The sequence below is a fragment of the Fringilla coelebs genome, assembly GCF_963513975.1.
Source record: "Fringilla coelebs genome assembly, chromosome: 5".
Classification (NCBI taxonomy): Eukaryota; Metazoa; Chordata; class Aves; order Passeriformes; family Fringillidae; genus Fringilla; species Fringilla coelebs.
Window position 1 is genome coordinate 68397725 of NC_140033.1, and position 25013 is coordinate 68422737.

The 25013-nt window shown below is 49.5% G+C and overlaps 1 protein-coding gene across 1 annotated transcript; it reads right to left on the reverse strand.

The window, feature by feature from the left end:
• Positions 1–7434: 7434 nt before the first annotated feature.
• ADA2 (adenosine deaminase 2) lies at positions 7435–24731 on the reverse strand. Its single transcript, XM_084205722.1, has 9 exons — positions 24413–24731; positions 21927–22143; positions 14964–15174; positions 12363–12490; positions 11225–11315; positions 10816–10924; positions 9772–9929; positions 8772–8974; positions 7435–8123 (listed from the first exon to the last, which is right to left on the reverse strand). The coding sequence occupies exons 1-9, from the start codon at positions 24723–24725 to the stop codon at positions 8015–8017; spliced, it is 1539 nt and encodes a 512-aa protein (XP_084061848.1). The 5' UTR covers positions 24726–24731; the 3' UTR covers positions 7435–8014.
• Between the last annotated feature and the right edge of the window lie 282 nt (positions 24732–25013).

Genomic DNA, 25013 nt, shown 5'->3' on the forward strand with positions numbered 1-25013 from the left:
AAGAAATTGAGGTGTGGAGCGAGTCCAGAGAAGGGCAACAAAGCTGGGGTGGAGGGTAGAGGGTCTGGGGTTCTATGAGGAGTACTAAGGGAGCTGGGGCTGGAAGAGAGGCTCAGGAAAGACCTTATGGCTCCCTACATCTCCCTGACAGCAGGGTCTAGCTAGGGGGGGTCAGGCTCTTCTCACAGGCAACAGCGACAGGACGAGAGGACATCAGCTCAAGGTGTGCCGGGCTGGACATCAGGAAGAATTTCTTCACTGAAAGTGTGGTCGGGTATTGGAAAGGACTGCCTAGGGAGGTGGTGGAATCAGCATCCCTGAGGTGTTCAAGAAATGACTGGATGTGGTAATGACTGCCATGGTCTGGTTGACATGGTCTGGTGGTGGTTGGTCAGTTTGGACTTGATGACCTTGCAGGTCTTTTCCAACTTTAAGAATTCTGTAAGTTGCTGCCCTGCCTTTGCTCAGCCTTTTCTGTGCAAACCCTTTTTCCTACAGATAAATAAGGTTCTCTAAAATTCTGGTCACTTTTTTTACCCTTTGACCCACTGCATCCCTCTTTCCTGCACCCTGAAACAGAAATCTTGATGCTGAATTCAGCTGAGGCTCTTCCAAACCTGGGGAAAGTGAAAGGTTCATTTCACATCCATGGAGATGAAACAATGTTTGCTTTCTGACTGGGCTTAGGATCTCTTGAGTCCCTCGACAGGGCAGGTTTAACACGTATGACTTTAGGCATCAATTACACAGTGTAATTGTTTGTTTTTACGCTTCCATTGCCATGAACACAACCTTAATTTGTTTTTGACCCACTTTAACACCCAGAGCCCTATTTGCAGAGCTGTTAAAGCACTGGCAATTCAGAGATATACATTTGTACAGATGGTTATTCCTCCTTAAGTGCTTTTGCCTTAACTAAATTACCTACCGTTTATTTTTTGTAATTTCCTCAATTTGCCAGGATCACTTTAATTTCTCAGAAGTGTTTGCAGCTCATCCTGCCCTGGCAAAATTTATGCTGGCCTTGGAGACATTACTGAAAATATTTAGCTCTGTGAGGCTCTGGGCTTCAAACCTTCTTCCATCAGCACACTATAGCTACTCTGATGTGTGCCTTCTCAACTATGTACAAACCAGAGGCCTCCAACCCTCACCTTCCCTGGCTGTTGATGAAAAATAGTCAGAGAGAGAGGCAGAGACTTTATGAAATTAATGACAAACACAGGAGCCTTGTGTTGAGTGCTGCTCACCCGTCCACCAAGGCGGTCCCTCCTGGCAGAGTGAAAATGTGATGGATTTGCTGTGATTTCTGCTTAGGGTATTTGCTAACGTGGATTTATGGCCTTTTAATGATACAGCCACTTGCAAGTTAGATGGGTTGGGTTGTTTTGCTTGCTGGTTTCGGTGCCTCTAGACTGAACTGCACTCTCAGTCCCTTTTATTTTGGGTGTAGGGATACTTTTGCCCCTTTCTTCCTGTTCCCGAGGTGCAAAAAAGAGCTGGAGAGACATCCAGTCTGTTCCCTATTGCAGAGAAGATTTCATTGCTAAAAAAAGAAAAAACAAAAAATAGTGAATTAAATATCCAGGAGTTATGGTGGGGGGAAAGAGGGAGATGGGTTGGGGGTTTTGGGGTGGGTGTTTTTGGGGGTGGAGTTTTTGGAGGAGAGGGTTTTGTGTGTGAGGGCTTTGCAGGTGGGGGTTTTGGGGGTGGGGGTTTTGGGAGAGAGGGTTTTTGGGGCTGGAGTTAATGGGGGTGGGTGTTTTTGGGGGTGATGGTTTTTGGGGTGGGGGGTTTTGTGGATGAAGGTTTTGGGGGTGGGGTTTTTGTGGGTGGGGGTTTTGGGGGCAAGGGTTTCAGGGGTGGGGTTTTTGGGGAGGCGGGTTTTGAGGGTGGGGGTTTTGGAGGGGAGTGTTTTTGGGGGTGGGGGTTAATGGGGGTGGAGTTTTTGAGAGTGAGGGTTTGTGGGGCTGGGCTTAATGGGGGTGGGGGTTGTGGAGGGGAGGGTTTTGGGGCTGGGGTTAATGGGGGTGGGGGTTTTGAGGGCGGTGGTTTTGGAGGGGAGGGTTTTGGGGGTGGGGTTAATGGGGGTGGGGGTTTTTGGGGCTGGGGTTTTTGGGGAGGAGGGTTTTGAGGGTGGGGGTTTTGGAGGGGAGGGTTTTGGGGGTGGGGTTAATGGGGGTGGGGTTTTTTGGGGCTGGGGTTTTTCGGGAGGAGGGTTTTGAGGGTGGGGGTTTTGGAGGGGAGGGTTTTGGGGGTGAGTGTTTTTGGGGCTGGGGGTTAATGGGGGTGGAGTTTTGACAGTGAGGGTTTTGGGGGCTGGGTTTAATGGGGTTGGGGGTTTTGAGGGTGGACATTTTTGGGGCTGGGGGTTTTGGAGGGGAGGGTTTTGGGGGTGAGTGTTTTGGGGATGGGGATTTTGGGGGCTGGGGTTAATGGGGGTGGGGTTTTTGAGGGTGAGTGTTTTTGGGGCTGGGGGTTTTGGGGTTGGTTTTATCCCCCCGATGCAGGTTGCTATCCCGGCGCATCCCTGCGGGAGGCACTCCTGCTCCACGGCACGGGTGGGCCCGCCGCGCTCACCGGCGCCCCGGCTCGGGGGCTCCGGACACGGGGGATGCGGGTGGGGACGCGGGGTCTGGCCGGACGGAGGGGAAGAAACGCGTTGTTCTGCTCCCAAGGGGTCTCTGGGGGTATCCGCCCTTGGAGAGGTGTCCCCAAAGCGTGCGTGTGCTTTGCCCCTGCGGGCTGCCAGCGCTGCCGTGTTTATTTTGCCAAGCGAGGCTGTCCAACAGGCTGGAGCGCTTATTTTTAAACCGACACGGGGGGACTTAGCCAGCGGGCGGGCACAGGCTGAGCCTGGCACCGACAGCGGCAGGGCTGCCAAGCCCCGCGCTGTGCAGAGCCTGCTGAGCCCCGGCCCTCGCTGCACCCGCAGGCAGGCTGTAGCCCATCATCCCTGTGCTGAATGCTCGTTGTGTCTTTTTCCCTTCAAGCGTTGGGAATTTCTCTGTGTCTGCTTGGAGCTTCCCATTCCGCGTGCTGTACATGGACGGACCTCGTGATTTCCTCTGCAGGCACATCTGGCAACAGCTGCACCCCAAATACCCCAAGGGATCGTCTGTCTGCCCTTCCCACACCACCTACAGGAGACTCCCTCTTCTTCCCCTGTCCACACTGTCCTTGGATGTCTCCCACCTCCTTTCACAGCTCACTATAAAGACGAGCAAAAGAGGCAGTTGCCCACAGCCTTCTCCCGTGGGTCCCTGTGTAAACTTTGCAGCTCTGTTTTCCCTGGACTCACAGCCCTGTCATCACCCCCCCTCTTCCTGACCTTCTCACACGCCCCTCGAATGCAGCCCTACCTTCCATCTCTTTTCTTACTGCAGAGGCTCTAATGGCCTGAACCAACCCTCCCCCCACAGTTTATCTCTCCTCTTCCCATGCTGCAGCCTGCTCGTGGAATGATGGACAAGTTAAAGGTTGAGAAAATACAGTAAAATGCCTTTCTTATCCTGTAATGACCAAGGGGGAGGACACAACCTGATAAAAATGACAAACCAGGAGAATTGAGAGCCAGACCCTTCACCTGCCTGTCCCTCAGTGCCCAGAAAACACTTGATAGACCTGCTGTGATTGCAACTGCTGCAAGCCTGGAAAGAAAGGAATTAAGGACTGTGCCAATTAGAGCTACAGGTTTCTGACCAAAGAAATGTCCTTCTGCTACCTGTGAAGAGGCTAATTCAGAGACTTACACAGGAAAAAAACCTGAAGCAGGCTGATCATTTGGAGCTGGTGGAAAACACATCTGCAGCCCTGTGTTTTATGGCCAGAGGGCTTTGCTTAGCATCTGGCACCTGGTCCCACTGCAGTGATGGAGGCTCACATGACAGATAGATCCAGCTGCTTGCTTGGGCCTATCTCTATTTTCAACCACTTACTTTGCTCCTCTGTTTTTATTGGCATGTTTTTTGACAGCAACCACTAGTGCTGGATCAGCCATTTCCTGGCAGGCAGTGACCAGGAGGCAAACATTTCATCCTCTAAATTGCCCCAAAGGCAGTCTAAGATGCTCTGCAGCAAACACTTGTGCTGCAAACAAAGCTCCATCCACCTCCCATTTAAACAAATTGAACCTGAAGAGGCCACAGGGAGTGACAGATGGGGAAGATAAAAGGCATAAGGCTTTAAGTATTGCTATGGCTGCTTGAAGTAGAAACTTCCATGGATTTTCTACTCTCCTTCCTTGCTTCTGAGTCTGGATGGAGACTGAAGCAGGCTCTTTTTGCCTCTTTATATTTGCTCTACTCAGCCTCCCACCACCCTTGTGGCTGCCTCCTCCTCTTTCATCTCAGATATTGAAGCTTTCTCCAGCTGGAACTTTCTTCCCATGCCCACCATCAGTACTTTGGGCAAAGAGCCTCACGTTGTACCCTGGAGTCACCTGGTGCTCCACAAGGCAATTATTTGCAAAGAATTCACTTCATTTGAAAAGAATGAGCTGATCATTTAGCCTTCTCCTCCCTTCACTCTATTCCCTTCCTAAAATCATGCTAAAAGGAGGTAAATGACCTCCAGTCATTCCTTTACTTTCCTGTGCTGTAACCACCATAGAGATGGTACAAAACTGTAGTGGGAGGAGAGGCAGAATGAGCAAATCCTGTCTGTCAGGTGGTCTCTGTATCAAAACACAGCCCTGAGCTGGGTGCAGCTGCTGTGGGGCTTGGGGAAGGGGGAACAGGGGTCCTGTGTAGTGTCTTGGCCAGCTGACTCAGGTTTAACACTGTGTTAGCTCTACAGATCAAACTGCCCTTTGCAGCATGCTGAGAAGGCATTTCAGGCTCCCTGATCACTGCAGGCTGAGTGTTGTGAGACATCCTCCTCCACTGCATGTTCCAGATTAAAACATCCCATCAAATTCAGGTATCCCCTGTTCTTTTTAACATAGAGACAAAAAAAAAAATATATATATATATAAAATCCCCATGATTAAGACAGGTTTGAAAATTTAATTATAGACTATGTTCTGAAAGAGACAAGCAAGAGAGCATTGTATGTGATGTGTTTGCCAACAAATGTGAGCAGGGAGCCAAGGTACTGGGCAAAAGGGAGTAGACTGGCATAAAAGCCTTTGGAATTTTGCTACTAAAAGCTGAGTCTCTGTGAAGCCCTGCAGCCAAATTTACCCAAAGCTTGAATGGAACTGAATGAGTTGATCTTTTATAACTGCTGTGATCCAGCCTAATTTCCTCCTTTTTTGCACACCTGGAGTTATAGAGGTGAGGATGCAGCCTGGGCTTCTCAATTTGCACCTTCCTCCCAATTAAGGCATGCTTGAAGGAAGAGCAGATTCCCAGCAGTAAGGCAGGCTGGCCCTCCCTCTGTCACACATTTTTGAGGGCTGCATCACACCTGTGCCATTTTAAACCCCTGTGATTTTTTGCAGAAACCTGATTCTGCTGTAATCCTAAACAGCATCACACACTGGTGGCTCCAGGCACTTGGCCCCATCACAGCACAGCTGTGAAGTAGGTAAATGGCCATGTGCACAGCAGGCTTTTCCTAGGAAAGCAAGAACAAAGTGGACACAACAACTGGTTCCAGCAAACATTTGGCAAATGGAAGATCTAGCCCTGCAACTCCTGCAGGTAATGAGGGGAAAGGAGGACTACAGGTAAGCAAAAAGTGGTTCAGGACCTCAAGAGACCATGTGCAGGAAGAGCTGAAAGCTTTCTGCTGTGGTAGAAAAGGAAGGGGCATGGGTCAACCTGTGTGTTGAGGAGCTCAGCTCCTCCCACAATGGCTCTGTAATGATTAGCTTCACCTTGGCAGCAAAGAGGCTTATTTAAGGGAGAATCAACTCATGGCAAATAAAGATCTTCATCCATCCACATATAGCAAAGCTGAAAGATCAGGTTGCTGAGAGGGACAGGGCTTTGGGTTGCTGGTCAGCTGCCATTCTGCTCGTTTGCAGTGGTTCTGCTCAGCAAGTAAAGCACTTCCCAAGTCAGCATTTATAACCTGGCCATGACCAAAACCTACCCTGGGGACTTTAGTCTGAGCTCTGGATGCAACACCCATGCAGGAGGAGGGAGGGTGGCTCTGCTCTGGCTACTCCTCCAGTATAAAACTCCTTCCCAGGACCAAATCTGTATCAAGGCCCAGGAGAGGTCAGTCTGCAAAAAAAGCATCAGGATGCATCAGAGGAAAATGTTGGAGTGGTGGGCAGGGAGAGTTGGAGTCGAGGTAGCTGTGGCTGGAAAGGGCTGGGGGTGTAAGGCACTTAACCCCCCCAGTTAGTGAGGGGTGTGACTGGGTTCTCACTTTTTCATTTCTGTGGTTTGTGTTGCTGTCTTTTGCAATGCACACACCTGTGATTTGTTGTGATTTTATTTGTGCTCTGTGATGGGATTCCTAGTGTCTTTGGTTTGGTTGGTTTTTATTTTTCTCTGGGATAACCAGAGATGAAGTTGCAGCCTGTGAGCTGTGGGCAATTTCACACAGGGCACACAGGCTGTGCAGCTTGATCCACTTCTGTAATAAGTGTGTTTGCCTCCTGCTAAGGTGTTTCAGCCAAGGTCAGTGGAAATAAACACTCTGGCCAAGCTGCTTGAGACAATTAACAGAAAGCACAAAGAGAGCCAATTGGCCCAGGCTGGTCAGATTAGGAAACAACAGCCTTTGCAAGTCTGTGGTTAAGAGGAGGGAGATGTCTTTCAGTAGGAATTTTTGTCAGTTCTCCCTTGACTGATGCAAACCAGCATGATTGTACTGAAGTCAGGGAAAGATGCTCTTTGATTCTGGCTGCATGCTTGGCATGTGTGTGCTGAAAGATTTTTTCTGAATTTATTTAGCAACCTGATTAATATTTCTTTTTTCTGGTTTGGGGGTTTTTTTTGTTTTGTTTTGTTGTTGTTGGTGGTGGTTTTTTTTGTCTCCCTGCAACTGGTTATCCTTCGGATATTTTTTATGATGTTAAGACAGGGAATCAGCTTGTCAAGAGACTATTTCTTATGTAGGTTTTGTTGGGTTTTTTTGCCAAGGAGCTGGAAACCACAGAGGTCCAAATAAGCCCTGTGGATATCCACAGCAGTTCTCTATCAAGTTGAGAATCTCTCTGACAGGCTGGATAAAGCCACATTTTCATGATGAGTACAGCAACAAAGGCTGGTAGTGGAACTCCCTGAAACCAAAAGGTGTTTCCTATAAATGTCTGTGTTAACACAGCCTTGTGCAAGGGGATAGTTTTAATCAAGCTGGGTCTGGGAAGCCAGGATGTTTTTGACTTAACCTGAAATGTGTTTTGTCTTCCTTTTGACCAGAGGACAGGAAAAGACTTTGTAGTAAAAAAACTGCTGGCAACTGAGGCACCTCTCTTCTGGCTTTATGCTCACAGTGCAACCAGGCTTAAACGTTCTGGGAGCAAGTTCCACCAGCTTGTTTCCAGCCATGGTAGGTCCTGAAATAGCAGACATCAGACCTATGACTGGTTCTTCGACCTAGCAGTGCTATTTTGGCAGCAGGCCCAGGGTTAAACATAACAAGAGTCATTTTCAGTCCTTGCTCTCTTGAAGGTCAGTGGCCCAAATGGTTGGATGTTTGTCTTTGCTGTTTCCGGCCAAGGTCTGCATTTTGTAATGATAAGGCAAAATTTAGAGATCCTCATGTTGGCAATCTCCTGCTGACTCTCATTGGAAAGCTTATTTTTCCTGAATAATGATGTCAGGATTTGGTCACTGGCAATTTTTAATTGTTTTGACTCTTTTGAGCAGGGTGATTTCTTGTGGTTGCTCTAAAGGCTCACTGCTCCCTTTTACCTCCAGTCCATGAGTTTCACAGGATAGTGCAGCTCCTTCTTAGCTTTAAACCCATTAAGCCTGGCTTAGCAGAGTCACCAGGTGAGACTTTGACGTCCATTCATCTGCTCAGGTCACATGGAAGAAGCAGTCTCCCTCTTAGCAATCAGGCTGGCTCACTCTAGCTTGCCAAATGCCTTCTGAGATGAGCCTTGTCCTCTCTACAGCTCCCTTAGAAAGCTATCAGAGAGGTCAGCCACAAATTGGTCCCATTTTTTCTGCCAGAGCTCTTTGGCCTTGGCTTTCTCATCCGGTAGCATGGCACTGTATCTGTGAGGAGGAGGAAAGTCAGTGTCAGGCAGGAGACAAGGGGGCAGCTATTTCAAGAGCAGCACTGAAATGAAAAGGCAGGAGGCAGCGAGAGATTAACCCTTGCAGGACATGCCTGCACCACACAGAGTAACATGGTGTAAAACAGGCAGGAGACAAGGAATGTGCAGGAAGACCCTGGGCTTCACATCCAGGACATTTTGGACATTCAGAACTTTCCAGTTAATAGAAAAAAGGGTTAAACACACCCAAACTAAATGCTAATTGTTTTCTTCTGTTTCCCAGATGAGTCATGGCAAACACTGCAGCAAGTCAAATTTTGGCAGAAATAGAGAAGTGATGCAAAGACATACAGTTTCTCCCAAACCCAGAACCAGGTGGTGGAGGCAAGTTCCCAAAGAGTGGAACAGGAGGAATACACTGGGGCATGGAGTCAGAGAGGGGCACTTGAGAACACAGGCAGAGGAGCCTCTGGGCTCCCTGTGTCCTGCCTTTGGACGAGACACACAGAGGAGATTTTGGATTGACAGAAGCCCAGCTCCTGTGGCAGAGGAGACTCTGGGGCCAAAACCCAAATGCAAGCAAGGGGGGAAATCTGATAGTCTCCTTATGATTACTACAACGAGGTGAGAGAGGTGATGAACTTACTTTATGGAGTTGAGTGCAAGCTGCTTTAGGGTCCTCAGGTCAGCATTCATCCCTCCAATGGCCATGAACACCTCATAGAAGTCATAAGAGATTCCCTTTGCCCCAAAGATGGGGGGATCATCGGGGCTGATCACAATGGGGTGCCCTTCAGCCATGAGGTCAGCTGCAGGGTGACTCCTCAGGTCAGCTACCAGCAGCAGGACCTGGGTGGGGAGGAGTGGGAAACAACACCTCAGCAGGTTATTGCTGCAGCTGTGTCACACTGACACCTGCCAGGGCTGCCTGTGACAGCAGGTAGTGGTCAGGGAGGGACAGGCTCCAGAGGACTGTTCAGAATGTTTTCTGCTCTGAACTGATGCTGACTGTACCAGGAGATTAATTTCTTAAATAAATCACCTTAATCAAGTCCAGTGGGGTGAATAACTTGTGCTTATTTAGAACAATTTGACTGTGAGCGATTCAGGAACAGTCTTTTGGTTACCCATTTGCTGTGGTGCTTAGCTTGAGGTGTCTGGAGCTGATATCAGGGTTCTCTCCCTTAAGGCTCACACCAGTAAATCTCCACCCAAAGTCTCCTTTCTGCGGCACCCAGGGGACAAAGGCACCACTCTAATGCGCTGGAAAAGAGTTCCCACTGAATTCTGCAAAACCAAGGACTTCCAGGTACAATCCCTGCTTCTCAGCCTCTGGCCCTCTGGCTTTGAAGTATTTTCAATTATGTCTCTCAAGGCACCTCTCTGTCTCTGGGCCTCATCTCCTCTCAGGAGGATCGCCTTCCCAGGTTCCTCTGGATAGGAAGTTAAATTATTTTTTTGCTGACTGGCACTACAAGCCTTAAATATATTCACTTTTGCAGCACCTTCCATAGCAAACTGCAGTGTAAGGTGCTGCAAAGGAAACTAAGCCAGCCTGTGTGCATCAAAACTTGTAGGTGCCCCCCAGCTGACCCTCACAGCTATGGTGAACCCCTTTACAGTGACCCAGCCACATACCAACATACCTGGTTGGAGATGGGACAGACTTCTACAGGAATATCCCTCTTCAGAGACAAATTTTTGGCTACTGGGTGTTTAATGACAGCAAGTCCATGGCCAATCCTGCTGGTATTCAGTAGCAATGCATCCAGCACATTATTGTCTATAGAGGTGCCCTGCCAGTCTGAACAGAGACAGAAAAGAGTCACTGCAGTGCTGTGAGGAAATAAAGCTCCTCAAACTGCTAGATGATTTTGTTAATAGATGTCCCAGTTGTGAGGTGAGAGGGTTGCTCATGCTCAGAGTTTCCACTTGCATTTTCAGTGAAACAGGGATCTAAATCTGCCCAGGATATTGCCCAGCATAGAGATACCCACTCCTCTCACCTGGCTTTAGATGTGTACAGTACTGCTCTTGCAGCTGAGTTAATTATGCTGGACTCCATTACTTGTCAATGGAGAGCAGTAACAATTATGGGGGAGTAGCCTGTGTGTTAGAATGAGATGTATTGTGGCTTAGAAGGGCTTGCTCCTGCCTGTGGCTATAAAGGGAGCCCAGGGTAAACACACTTTTTCTGTTGATGTCAACATGCAACACACAAGGCACAAGTTAGACAGACTCTCCTGGTTAGGATAAATTCCACCAATGCAGACTGAATTATATATTGCCAATAATGATACCTTGCCCCAGGAATGAAGGGTACATCAGTTGCTTTGATGAGCCTGTTCAGTTAAGACTCAAGTCTGGCTCAAACCTTAAGTTGTAAACTTATTTCACCTTAAATTGTAAAATGATGGCTGGGGGAGTGTGCTGCTGTTGTGGATGGGAAGTGAGTGCTGTTCCAAGGGGGAAATGGCTACCAGCAACAACTCTTACACAACTCCTTGTCACACCAGGTCAAAAATGCTGAGCAATATGACACCTACAGTCAGAGCAGGTTATGTGCACATGTATGCACACACATCCTCTTGATACAGCCAGCAAGCAAGCCAGGCTTGCTGCTTCTGCTCTTTGCGAGATTTCAGTTTTGCCTCTGCAAGCAGTAACAAGCCTTGAGTCCTCATGCTCACCAGTCTCCCCAGCATGGAAGAAGTATGGCAAGTTGACCCCCATGGAATATGGGATGGTCAGGGCATCCTTCAGCTCCCATAAAGAATGACCTTTGTCCTCATCACCAACCTGGGGAAAAGCAGAGATGTATTTTTGAGCACGCTTGGGAAGATGGTGGGACTTACAGCTCTGTATAAATGAGGTGCCAGCTGTGCTGAAATTACAATGCTGTGGGGTAGGGAGCTGATTCTTTCAGGGGATTTTGTCAATTACCCTGAACAAAATCCTTAGCTGGAGGATTTGCAATTCATTAACGCTGATTTCAGTACAGCAGCAGAGGTTCTGGCTCTGGTATAGAACATATGCCACGGGATACATGTGGTTATATCACCAGGGGTTAATGTGAAGCCCCAGAAGAAATACAGTTACCAGGTCAAAGCCTGCCAGGGTGTCTGGGAAGCGGGCTCTGAGTGCCATGGCAGTGACGATGGCTTCTTTAATCTGGGAGACATTCAGCATCCTAGAGAGCAAGAGAGAGAAAGAGCTGCAGAAGCTGACTCCCATGGGCCTGCCTTCTCAGGGTTTGAGTGGTGAAATAGGGCCCCCAGGGGTATTTCCAAAATGCAAGTTGCTCTCGAATCTGACAACCAGCTTCAGGTCTCTAGAGGAACAGCAGTAGAAAATTGATATTATGAAACGAAACCCATGAATGACCAGGAAATCCCTGGCTAGACCCTGCTGTCACTTGAGTTGAGGCATGCTTGTCTAACTCACTGGCTTTCCCATTTACCAAGCAGGGAAAGGAACACAACAGTGTGGAGAGAAAATGTTTGATTTTTTTTCTTTCCTCCCAGCAGTAACTGCAAATGGAAGAGAGTTTTCCATTTAGGTTTCTTCCAGCCCTATCAGACTTAAACTTCTCGGTGCATTTTGCAGACTGTGTCCATACTCAAGCTGGCCAGAGAGGCAAGCCAGCTCTGAACTGGAGAGGGCATTGTGCCAAACCAGAGCAAGTCAGTGCTGCTGAGAGGTCTGCTCTGCTTGCTGAGGATCACCTCACATGACTTCATGGCATCTGGCTGCCTTGGAGGGCAGCCTTGTGCCCGCCTGCCCGGGCAGCAGCACGAACGTGCCGTACGCAGGCTGCAGGGAGCGGCGTGAGCCGGGTCCCGTGGGACCTCTGCCACACTGAGTGCCCAAACTGGGGCACTGCTGTCACTGCTTCAGTGTCTGCAGGGCTGGGGAGTGCATCCAGGCTCAGAGGAGAGCAGGCATGGCTTGGACACACGCACAGGCAGTCCTGCCTGTGCTCATTCCTGCTCCCAGGGTGCATGGATGCTCCTCTGGCATTCACCCCACTCACCTTGCACGTAGGCAGACCCACATGGATGAATTCTCACCCTCGGCCTTTCACACGTGCCTGGGAATATCTCAGGAGTCAACACTCCGGCTACAACAACCCCCATGGACATTGCCAACCAACCTTGGCACTCCAGCCCAGCTTTGCCTCTCCCAGCCCTCTGCCCTGCACATGGCACAGCCTCTCTCAGCCCTGCTCAGCCTCTACCTGTGCGCTGCAAATATAATCTTGGCTCCAACAAAGTCTGGGTGCTCCTTCACAAACTGCCTGGTCACTTCCCGGTAGGCTGCCACAGACCATGATTTATCGTGCTTGGTGCCATCCAGTTCATACACCTGCAGTGTGACAAGCAGTAGTTAGAAGAGGTGTTCCAGAAGGTGGGAGAAATGAAGTGACAAAAACCTGTGCTGTGGTCCTGACAACAGGGCAGGAAAACAAAAGCAGTAAAATCTCTGCAGAGCATTTCCTTCTTCAAGCCTTACCAGCTGGCAAGAGCCAAGGAGGGGACTTCCCCCTCCTATGTGATACAAGTTTCTCCGTGTTCAGACCTGGCAAGCAAACGTCCTTGAGAACCCCTTGGAGACCGTGACCTCTTACTCCTGTCTGCATCCAACCCTGCAGTGCTTTGTCCAGCTGTCTGCAGCTCACACATGCTCTGTGCCTTGCAGTGGCAATCTGTCAGCCGAGGCAGCCCCAAGGCACGCGATGGCTGAGCTCCATAAGCCACCAGCTGAGCTGGGCTCCTGCTCCTCTCTGCCAGAGGTTTGCTTCGTGACCTTGAGTCAGTCATTTAGTCTGCCATGCTTTCCCAGGTCTCTGGCTGCAAACTGGGAAAAATAACCCTTTTGGCATGCTCTGTCTCATCAACTTGCTCTGGAGGTTCCTCACTACCAGGGCTGTTTTTTTGCCTTGATTTCAGCAGACCCTGAACCCACAAAGGGTTCACTGGAGTCACTCACAGACAGCAGCTGAAACCACTCCATCAGTTCTCCTCTCACCCTTCTCACCCTTCTTTTCTCTGTCACCTTCCTTCTCCAGCCTTCAGCTGCTCCCCTAACCTCCCCTCTGGTGCTGTCCCTAGCAGGGATGCCCCTGCAAAGCCCTACACCCTGTCACAACGCAGTGTCCCCCTCGCAGGCACCAGCGGCCGTGGGGCAGCTGCAGATGCTCAGAGGGAATTTTCCCCAGCTGCAGCCCATGGGAATGTGAGACTTTACACAGCTGAATCTGCAAACACAGCTGGGCTTAGGGGGCTTTTCCACAGTGTTTGCTGTTTCACACTAAATCCCAGTTTCATTTACTTTACCTTGGGGCCGCTTCTGGCAGGCTTTGCTGCAAGGAGAGCTTTTGCAGCCTCAGCGCTGCTGTGGAGCCTTGTGGAGGCTCTCCAGCCCCACGAGCATCTTGCTATTCCTGTCACACCCTGCTCACCTTGACTTTCCCCATGAAGCATTTCTCTGCCCTCTCACCCCAGCTTCACCCTGGCTGTCCCTTCGCTGCCCATGCTGCCCTCCATCCCGGCGTGACTGCAGCTCCTGGCATTCCCTGCTGTGGTACCCAGGCTGCAGGCAGCCTGCCTGGAGCTCACAGCACTGGAGCTCACAGCCCTGGAGCCCAGAGCTCACAGCTGCTGGCTGCGGGTGAGCCCCAGGGCTCTGCAGGCTCCCACGGCTGCCGCCAGCATCAGGAGCTGGATGGGAAGCAAATCTTCCCTGCCAAACCTCTCTTCAAAAGGACTCACAACCGTGTCTAAGGGCTGATGGTAAAGGCAGGGTATTTTCCAGGCAGGCCCACGCACTTGTATCATGGCAGATACTCCTGGCCTGGAAACCTGTGTGGCCCGGGGGGATGCCAGCGCTCGGGCTGCCTCACAGCACAGGCATTTGGACATTGCTGTTATTTTCTCTTTCCAGGTACCCCAAAGACAGGCAGTGGCTGAATTCAGAGCAACTGGCTTGTGGCAACCCCCAGCAAAGTAAGACTCATGGAAACTTTTTAGACTTCTCCGTATGCTTTTCCCCCCCCCCTTTGCAATACTTCCATCTCAGGCAGGATAGACTGACAGAACTCCTACCCCCATGGAGTCCTGCATGGAGCTGGGATGGAGAATTGCATGGGAAACATGTGTCTGCAGTGACAAAATTGTCACTGGGAAAGTGGGAACACTTGGGGTGGTGTGGTCTGCTGGTGCTTGGGGAGGCATTAGGGCAGAGTGGGCTTGGAGAAGAACCAGACCAGCTGTGGGTGAAAGGCCTGACCCATTATCAGATTTTGGTGTTAATGGCAATGAAAGCAGCAGTTCATACCTCATACACACAGACAAAATTTTGGTTTGTCTGCAAATTGTGGGAGGTTGTGTTTTGCCAATTGATTGACTCACCTATTCAGAGTAATCGTTCTGAAATAAGCTGAGGATTTAAAATAGCATAATTATTCCAGAATAAGTCTCTTTCCAAGTCAGGGAATTTCTTCAGAGTAGCTGCCACAGAACAGGTGATTCTGGTGCAAAACTGAGCTACCTCTTCCCAATGAGCAAGATTCTGACCCAGCTCCCAGTCTGACTGTACAATGTGGTTTTGTGCCAATGTCACAGCAGGTATCTCCCTTAGCCATTAAGAACAAAGAGTCTCTCAAGCCCTTGCCTATGCAAATCTCCAAGAAAGACGTTTGAATATGATCAAGGTTTTCCAGCATCTTTAGAAGGGCAGGTATGCAAACATCCAAAAACTAAATTCAAGATAGGGCTTGAGAAAAGCTATGGAGAAATAAGGATTTAAAAGACTACTAGAGAAGCCAAACCCCACGTACCGCAGGCAGGATAGCTCTTATCTCAACATACTGTATGTTATCTTCATAGAGCTCCAGCAGCCCCTGGTAGAAATAGGCCTTGAACACAGGTGCATAGCAGATAAGTCCAGAGGCAATGAGAAAGACTTCTTCAAATCTTTTCCAAATGAAACTCTGGGAAGGGTAGGCCAGCTCAGGGGTATCTGTCACCAGGGTCAGGTTTCTCAGCAAGCTATAGAAAAGGGAGAAGAGAAGGAATGAGGAGAGCAAACAGAACCTCTTGGAACTGCAGTACAACTGCAGTGACTGGTGCAACTAGGAAGCATTCAGGTCATTTTTCTGCCACCTGTGTTTACTCCTTTAATGGCTGGCACAGCATTTATATGATGCATGTTGACCTGTAAGCAGGGTAGGAATAGGTGCTTAAAATCTGCCCATCGTCCCTTTTTCAAGGAACAGAGTTACAAAAGCAAGTATGGTGCTTTTATATCAATCTTATTCTGCTACCCAGGGCATCCTTAACCTGAAAATCTTCTATATCAATCTTACTCTGCTACCCTGGGTATCCCTAACCCGAAAATCTTTTATATCAATTATACTCTGCTACCCAGGGTATCCCTAATCTGAAAGAAGGCATGCACATTACTCCTGCAAACAATATGTTTTCCCAAGAATCTTCAATGCACGTAAGATGTCACAACACTTGGTCCTGTGTTCAGCACCTAAAAGGCAGACTGAGTTTACAGGACATGCCATGTACTGGGCCACCACCAGCCTGCTTGCTGAGCCCATAAGTTGTCCTGGTACCTTTGAACTGTCAAAATATGCCAAACAAAAAAATGCAAGGGGAAGACAGTTCTGAATCAGAAATCATTTTTCCAAACCACTGAGAACAAACCTAACTCCTCACCTCCCTTGCTGATAGCTACTTCAGGGAAACAGCTGATAAGAATCTCAATCCTGGCTTTTCCTTTCTGTGATGGAAATGTATTTATTTCCTCCATACACTCAGCTGGCATATAAGCCTCTTTCAGAAATCTAGAGAGACAGGGGGTAGTTTTATCAAGCAGACTTTAAGGGAGCCAGTAAATTGCAAGAATATCTAATTGTGGGTGACAGCTTGCATTTAGGACAGGGTGAGCATCTGTGCCACACCACCATCCTCTGCAAGCTGATAGCCTTCATCCCTGCCTCTGGCAACAGCCCTCCTTCTTCCACCTGAAGAGTAGTTCATAACAACTTTCTTCTACCAGTGGCCAAAGCCTAAATGGCAATGCAGGGGTGATGAACTTCATTCCTGGGTGGACAAATGGAAGCCATCACAGAAACAGATGTTTTCTTGCTGGCCCAGTGCTTATCTTGTGTCAGGGGCTAAGCAGGTTCAGACAGAAATACCTTCAGCCATGCTTCAGCTTTCATCTGGGTATATTGTTTCCCCTCAATAACAGCTACTGATCTTTAATAATGTTTCCTGTTTGATGTCTTGGCCCCCATCCTCGTGCAGTGCTCTGCTCTGTTATATGGGAGGTGTGGCTTTCATTTGTGATCTTATTATCTTCATCCAGGACACTTCTGTGGATGGAATTAAACCCCCACAGTTCCCCTACAGATGTAAAGTGTGACCTGGTCCAAATTCATAAACTAAGACATCCTGGATAGATATGCCTTTTGAATCCCTCCATCCTGCCCATAAACCAGAGCCTGTTCCCCCAGGATTTGCCTGCTGTTTCACTCTCTAAGGATTCTCTTCCAGGGCCTGCAGTTTCATTTCTTCCTCACTCTGTTAATTTCTTTGCCAGCAACAATTTTAGAAGCAAACCTGCACATAAAAGAGATGCTACTACTGTTAAGGATGAGACTTTAAATGCTCAAGAGTCAGGAAAATTCAGAGGTAAGGTTTCCACAGCAACTTGGGCTGTGCCCTCCCGTGCATTACAATAGGGGCTTTGGTGCCATTATCGCAGGACACTGGGCAAGCCCAGCTACTGTTCAGTAATCCATGCAACCAGAGAAGACCGAGCTGGACCATGGGCAGCGAGGAGACACCCCGGCATCACCCTAGAAACCAGGAATGCAGGAGCCAGGAGCATCCTGAAGGCGCTGATCCAGCTGCCCGAGCTGCGGAGGGGGCAGCCGCCGGCAGAGAGGCTGTGCTGCTGCTCATCGGGGAGGTTTCGTGTGGGAAGAGTTCTGGGGGAAGGAGAATTCTCCCCTTCCCTCGTGGCCGAAGGGCAGCTCCCCTCCAGCTCGGCACCTGCCCGGAGCCGGGAGCCGAGCGGGGCCGTTCCCAGCGGCTCAGGGAAAACCTCCCCGTGGATCAAAAGGCTGTGCAAGCCCGATCTCGCCGCTGCAGGCAGCTCCTCTCCAGATAAGGATGGATGCTTAGTCGGGCTCCCAGCACTTTCTCTCCTTGTCCTGTGAGAACTCGGCTCCTCCAGCAATGAGCGCACGCAGGGCTCCGCTCCCCGCCTTTAAATCTGGCTGTACAAACTCGTGGTTGTTTGCTTAGCCTGTGCTCTTGGGCTAGAAACAGCCATAAATCCCCACACCACCCTGCTCCTAAAAGCACATAAATCAAATTGTGCTTCTCTTTATAATCCCCTTCCCTTTGAGACTGATTATTGATCCTTACAACTGTTGAAGATTTATTGCATAATAGTGATCCATCCTTGATAAGCAGATAATCTCCTAAGGGTTCGGGGGCTTTTGCCATCAGTAGCTCATGCAGATGAAGCAAAGCTTCATAAATACATTCTTTTTTTTTGCTTCTTTTCTGGAATGGGCCTTCGCCAGTGATCAGGTGCAGACTACAAATGGCCTTCCATGTCATGTCATATATGCACTGAACAATGCTATTGCAATGCATATGCCCAAAGGGGCACAGCTAAAATGACCAGCCAAGGATTATTTATTTTCAACTGTGGGTTTGCTTTCTCTTTTCCTGGGTTTTTTCCCCCGTTTTCCTTTCCTGTGCCATATAATACAGAAGTGAAAGGTTTCGTTGCCTTGTTTTTAAAGGGATTCTTTTTCCTGCTCCTTTTTCTGCTCTCGATGGGTAATTATGTCCCTCTCCTCACCGTGGTATCTAAATGTCTTCCAGTGGTGCATTAAATAGTGTGACTAACATCTGTCACATGTGGTTCATTCGCTTTCTCTCGCTCTCTCTCATCCCCTCTTCTTCTCCCCAAGGGGAGACTTGTAGAGGGAGTGGAGTGCTTTGTTTCTGTAGAGGGTTTTTATTCCTTTTTCCCCCCCTCTTACTGCACACACTGCCCTATTTTTCTGTGAGATAAGGCAGTCAGAAGACACGGAGGGGAAGGTGATGGCGGCCAGGGCAGCCGCCAGTGCCCAGGGGAGTTGTCCCTGAAGCCTGGGCCGTGGTGTCAGCTCCCTCACAGATGACTTCATCCTGGTGATAGAGAGCTCTGCTGGGCACGGCCTCAGTCCTTGTGCTGCTGGTGGGGGGTGTGCAGTGGTATTTTACAAATAGCTGGAATGTCAATGCTGCTTCCCTAAATATCTGGGGGCATGCTCTTGCTTTGGAGGTGGCAGCCATTGTGTTGCTTCTTGAGGGTAAGAATGACATTCTCCTGAATTGTAATTGATTGTGAAGAAAATAAGTGAGGATTGTTTTTCTTTTTTAAGTATGAAAGCAAAATTCCCTTCCTTTCGCTGTCCCTTGGCCCGTGGTCTCCTGGCTCTCCTAAGAGCATCCTTTTGGAAGCTCACCAGTAACACAATACTCCAGGGTCTTGGCCCATGAGATGTGTGTTTTGAATAAGAATGATTAGACCTTCTCTTGAGGGAAACAAACAAAAGGAGTCCCTTCTACAGCACACAGACACACACACAGACACACACACTCTTACGCATGTATATGTACCTAAAAATGCAAACAGCAAAAAAAATCTTGCAGATTCCCCTTTCTTCCACCCCTTCTTGGTCAGAAATACTGTAAGGTGAAAGAGGTGCAGCTTCTCAGAAACATTTCCATTGTTCCTTCACATTTGCTGATCCACCCTGCCTTGCATGAGAGCCCTTCCCTGCTGCCATATTCCCTTGACACTTCCTTGAAACCACCCAACTATCCATCCGTTCTTTCCTCTGACATCTGCTTTCTCTCAGCTTGTCAGTGCTCAAGGGCAAAGAGGAGTGCAGGAGAGAGGTAGCCTGGGATGCACATGTTCAAGAGACTGGGAGAGTTTCCAGAAACTGAGAAGCAGAACAGATTGGGGCCTATTCCTGGCTAGAGACCTATTTCCAGACGGCCAAAAACATTCCTAACCCCTAGACTAGTGCCCAGGGATTAGATGAGAACAGGAGGGGAAGTGCCTCAGCGTGGCTGTTGTTGGTGTGTTTGCACATTATGCCTAATGACTCCTCTGTGATTTTGTGGTGATGAGCATGGAAGGGCAAGAAATGAAGGACAACGTACTCAAATGGATAAGTGAGCGCCCAGGATGCAAGAGATACAAGTTTGTTCTTGGCTCAGGCACATGTTTGCTGAGGGAAATCACTTTTGTTGGCCTCTGCCTCAGTTTCCCCTCCACATTTGGGGAGACCCTTGCAGCAAGGCTCTGTTTTGTGTCCCTGTGCAGTGCCTGCCACTCTGCAGTCCTGCTCTGACTTGTGGCCACTGAACACTGTCAGGAAAATACAAAAGAAGAGGAATGTGGCCATACTGCCTCTGAAAACAAGTGTTTCCACACAGGAACAGAGGGAAGCACACAAGGCACAGCCCCACTCACCCAGGTGTACAGGGTGTACAGGATGCCCTGCCCTTCAGCCTCTGCCAGAAAGTGGCATCATGCCATGGAAACACAACTAAAAAAACAAGTGCAGTGAAGGGTTGCTCCTGAGACACTTCTAAATGCCCAGTGCAATTGCTTGGGCTTTAAGGAAGTGAAGCTGTTTCAAAATCCAATCTCTTGCACGTTATTTATGGGTCTCCTGGTGTGGTTGAAGAGAGCTGGTGCTGTCATCTTTCCTTCCTCATCACTCCCAGCAGAAATGGAAGGCAGCTAATGGGGAACCAGTTTTCTGTCTGGAAGACAGAGATCAGTGATTTCTCACTGGATCTTATTTCGTCCATCACGTGTCAGGGCAGTTGAGCCCTCAGGATATAAAAGGTCAAGAGCCCAGGGTCTGGCATCACTTTCCCCTTCCCTTCTGGACTTCCATAAGAGAGGGATGGTGGATGCCCTGGAGGGTCAGACCCCTCTGGACTTCCATAAGAGAGGGATGGTGATGCCCTGGAGAGTCAGACCCCTCTGGACTTCCATAAGAGAGGGATGGTGATGCCCAGGAGAGTCAGACCCCTCTGCCCTGTCCATTGCTGGCTTTGGGGAGGAAAGGCAATACCATGCCACAAGTCTGGAAGCTCCTCAGCTTCCCAACCTGACCTCCTTCTCAGATCTGCAGGGCATAGAGCCCAGACAGCTTCCACGTGGAGGGGATACCAGCTCACTAAGAGTTAAAAGGTCTCTATTTAAGAGTGCACAAGCTCACTGAAGAGCACTGCAGTAAAACCCACCAAGTTTCACTTGAGAAATGCTGGAATTAGGGTCATCTGCACTGCCTCAATCCAGCCCTCTCCTTGTGTGTTGGCATGGCAATACTGTCTGTCATTACATGACACCCCACGCTGTTTTTTCTGCAGACCCTGGCCCCCGGAGCGCCACGGACAGCGGTGCCCTCTCAATGGATGGCTACTCAATATTTTCCTTTGTCCTCATCGCTCAGTGTCTGACTTCATGCATTATTTAGTGTGCTCTCTCCAGCCCCCCACACACCACGGCAGAGCTGCATGCTTCCTCTTGGCCTTTTCAGCAGGGCTTTGTCCCAGGATCAATGGCCCCTGGATGGGGAGATGGGATTCTGTGTTCCCATCACCACTGGCTAGAGGGGGAGCCAGGCTCTTCCCAGCCACCTGTAAGTGATTAAATGCCAGGTGGTTCAGAAGAGCCCAGTCCTGATAAAAGGCTGCCAGCAGTGAGGCCGGAGCTGCCTCCAGGGAGAAGAGCTCCTGCAGGAGGGTGAGTGATGCTCTGGGGAGCCAGCTGAGGTGTGAGCAGCTGCAGGAGCCTTGCCTGTAAGGGCAGGAGCTCTGTCAGCAGGAGGGTGTTTGAGGGGAAGGAGCCCCCAAACCAGGCAGGGGTCCTGTGTGTGGGGTTCCTTGGCTCAGCCAGTGCCCAGGAGGGTGAGCCACAGCTCCTGGAGCCTATAGAGAATGAGTGCCTTGTGCTTCCAGGTCGTGGGTGCCACTGGGGTTTCAAAGGCAGAAAACACGTTTGGTGTTTGGGGGGACAGTTGGGTTGGGTTTTATTTTGGGAAGTTTGAGGGGTTTTGCTAGTGCAGTAATTAACATAAATAGTTTGCCCAACTTCTTGCTCTGAATCAAAACAATGACTTTGCAAAGGATGTTTCTGCTGTTGGGGGGAGCCTGTTCATCATCTACCTGGCTTCCTCATCCAGTTTTTGGACACCTCACTGGATGAGGCACCATGCAGCCCTGTCCCACCTTGAGAACCCATTCAGTGCTGAGGAGAGCTGGGGCCAGGTGTCATAAATCTACTTCAGCTTCTGTCCTCAGCATGTGTGCACAGAAGAATTCAGCTTTTATGGTCCCTGACTCTGGTGTACTTAATGCAGCGGCCTTCAGACTCTTACATTGCTGTCACTGTTAGTTTGGACGTGACATGCACCTGTGATCAAGGACTAAGAAGAAAAAAGTTTCTAATCTGTTTCTATGCTGATGGCTTTGTCTTCTTCTTTGCTATAGATACACTCAACACTCATCAGTGTTATTTCTTCTATTAACCCAGCTTTGATTGCAAGCTAGCTGTCAAGCCCCTCCATCCATTCATTGCCATTTGCTTTTTCACACGCGCAGCCCTAGACGGAGCTCCTGACTCGCAGAGCAGCGAGCAAACGGGGAAAGCTGGACCAGAACGGAGCACCGAGAGGCCAGCCCTCTGCACTCACCCTCTGTCAAACTCGGCCACGTCGCTCAGCTGTCGCCGGTAGGTGTCCAGCAGCAGCCACGGGGAGCAGGGCGCGGGCGGCGGGCGCGGCCGGGAGAAGCGGAAGCGCACGGAGCCCTCGGCGGTGAAGCAGATGTAGCAGTCGGGCAGGTAGGAGGCGTTGAACACCAGCCAGCCCACGTTCAGCATGGCGAAGTCGTGCAGGTGGAGCACAGCACCTGGTGGGGGGGGACAAGGATGTCCTGGTGAGCCCAGGCAGCTGGGAAGAAGGTTTCATGAGGTAGCAGTTTGTTTGCCCGGGTTTAATGGGGTACCGGTTTGTTTGTCCATCCAGGGGGGTCTGGGAATGCTTCTAGAAGGCTGTGAGTGAATTCTCCCAGCAAGGACTGCACGGCTGGAGGATGTGGCCCCCTCCACATGAGACACTGGGCAGGCAGAGTGTGACTGCTCCCTGGGAGCACAGGGAGGGAGAAATCAAGAGGGAGCTCTGCTTCTCCACTGGGATGGAAAATGCTCTGAGTTATTAAAGGTCTTTCAGGCAGAGTTTGCTGTGAGCTGGCTCAGGCCCCACTGTTTTAAAGAGAAACTTGCACAGGAGGCAGCAGTTCCCAAGGCATGCTGGCTGAAGCACACCTGAAGCAAAGCTCTGTATCTAAGCTGTTTGGATCCCAGCTTCAATTTTTGTGTCTAGTGTGTGTCTCCTCTTTCAGCTCTCTGGAGCTCTGGCTTACACCAAAATCCCAGACCACGTTACTCTGGGGAATTGCACTCATGCAGAAGTACAATTTACTTCTGTGCCTTATCAAAAGCATGCTTGCTTACATTGTACATCTGCTGCTGGCCAGCATAGAGGGCTCTGGGGTGCTCTGTTATTGTGCAGTATGTTGGCAGCTGCCAGTCTCCCTGGCACAGGAAGCATCCTCTGTAGGCTCACCTTCCTTATCATTTCATTTTGCTGAAATCTCTCCTTTTCCAAAGACTCCTGGTGTTACTGGTGCTTGAACTAAGCCTCCCTTGTAAAGGGAAGACACTGTGAGAGCTGAAGTCTTAGATATGTATTTTATTAGCCTAGGGGAGACCTCTTAGTCAAAATAGCTTTGATGCCCTTAAGGGTAAAGGGAGAACATGAATAGCAAGAACAAGACTGGTATGCATTTGACATTAGATTAGGTTCCAGACTATAATTTACAGTGGACTAATCTAATATAGAGTTGTGTCTATGATCTCCCACTGCAGAGGGTCTGGCTGTAAAGATGCTGAGGAGCTGTGGTTGCTGCTCTCAGCAGAGCTGGTGCACCAGACTGGGCATGCTGCAGCTGTCTGACCCTCCTGTGGCTGGCAATGTCACCTTCTTCCCTATGAGAGCAGCAACAGACATTTCAGTAGTGCTTGAAACAACAGGGCCTCCCAGGGACTCTGATCAAATCCTACTCAAACAGCTACAAGGATGTGATCTTGGCCCTAAAAGCTTATAGCCCTTGCAAAGATTCCATTTAAACATGGCCAGGATTGAAAAGTGTTAATTATTTGTTTTGACTCCCACTTGGTATGAACGATACTAGAGGTGAAGAGGGGAGTACTTTTAAATTTCTGACTATTCAATTCAGCTTTGAAAGGATAATGACATTTCTGACACACTAATTGTTTATGTTAATGGATTGGGATGTTGCAAGTCTGGGATGTATCCCACAGTGGAGACTGGGAGGGAGAAGTTGGGAAGATTGCTCAGGGCCACATCCAGTCTGGCTGTGAACACCTCCAAGGATGGGGCAGCCACAACTTCTCTGGGCAACCTGTTCTGGTGCCTCACCACCCCATGAGTAGACTTACTAATATCTAAACTAAATCTCTCCTCTTTTAATTCAATACTGATCCCCCTGGTCCTGTCACTACCTGCCTGTGTAAAATGCTGCTCTCTCTCCCTTTTATAAGCTCACTTTAAGTGCTGGAAGTACTTAAAGTACAGGCTTTGACTTGTACACAACAAGCAAAGAACATAAAGATTTCAGAGTTAGAGGTAGCCCCTTCCTCCTCTAGTGCCCCCAGACTTTCCAGCACACTTCCAGGTCTGCTACAGAACCACCTGCACCTTTTTGGGGGATGCAGCACTTTTGGTTGAGATACAGAATAAGGTTGGCAGCCTGTCCATGGAGTGTGTCTGTGGGAAAAAGAGAGGCCCTGGCTGGAACATGCTGAGTAAATGGGGATGTCTGGTATTTCTTGTTGTCTTTGCTTCCTCTGTCCCTTCTCCACTCTTGAAAGACTTAAGGATCCATATTGTAAGTTAAACCAAATGCCACAATTGCTGGAAATGTGTATTCACCCAATCCATCCCCCTCTTCCTCTCCTCAGGCCTTTTCCTGAAACCCAATGAGCACAATTTGCAGCTCTCAGAAGCTTGTCTCCCACATCCTGTGTTTTGTCCCAGCTCAGAAAGCAAAAGATGAGAAAGGATGAGTAAGATGAGACTCCTTAAGCCAAGCCTACCTTTAGGCATGCGCTTTAAGATGCTGAACACCATGCTCTGGTCAATGAGGCTTTTTGCCTTGAAGAAGTGCATGCTTGGAGGGAACTGTCCTGTAGCTATGGCTGTTTCCACTTCCTTCTTCTTGAGGTTTACCAGCTTTGTACTGAGCTGCTGCTCCTGCCTGCTCAGCACCAAGTTGCCGCCTGTCTGATGGGCTTTCTCCTCCTGCATCAGGGAGTCCCTGTCCTTCCAGAGAGGGCTGGGAAGGCAGGGCACAGCCAGACTCAGGAGCAGATATGCCAGCCTGATGCCTTGCCCGGATGGAGCTTTCATCTTAGAGCTGCACCTGGACAGGGAGAAAAGACTGAGGCATTAACAGGGGTCAGGAGGGAGCACCTTGGCAATGGGAGGTGAAGTTGTTGGCCCATCATGCAGAGGCAGGGGGTTTATGGGATGCTCAGGACTGGCAGGGATGGCTGGTACCAGTGTCCCCTGAATTTAGGGCTAATGGAGCAGCACACTCCCTGTGGCTGCTGACTATGCACAGCAAGGCTGGGTAGGGTGAGGAGATGTTGCTCCTTGGATCCCACTGGCAGCACATCATGCAGTAAGGCAAAGGGC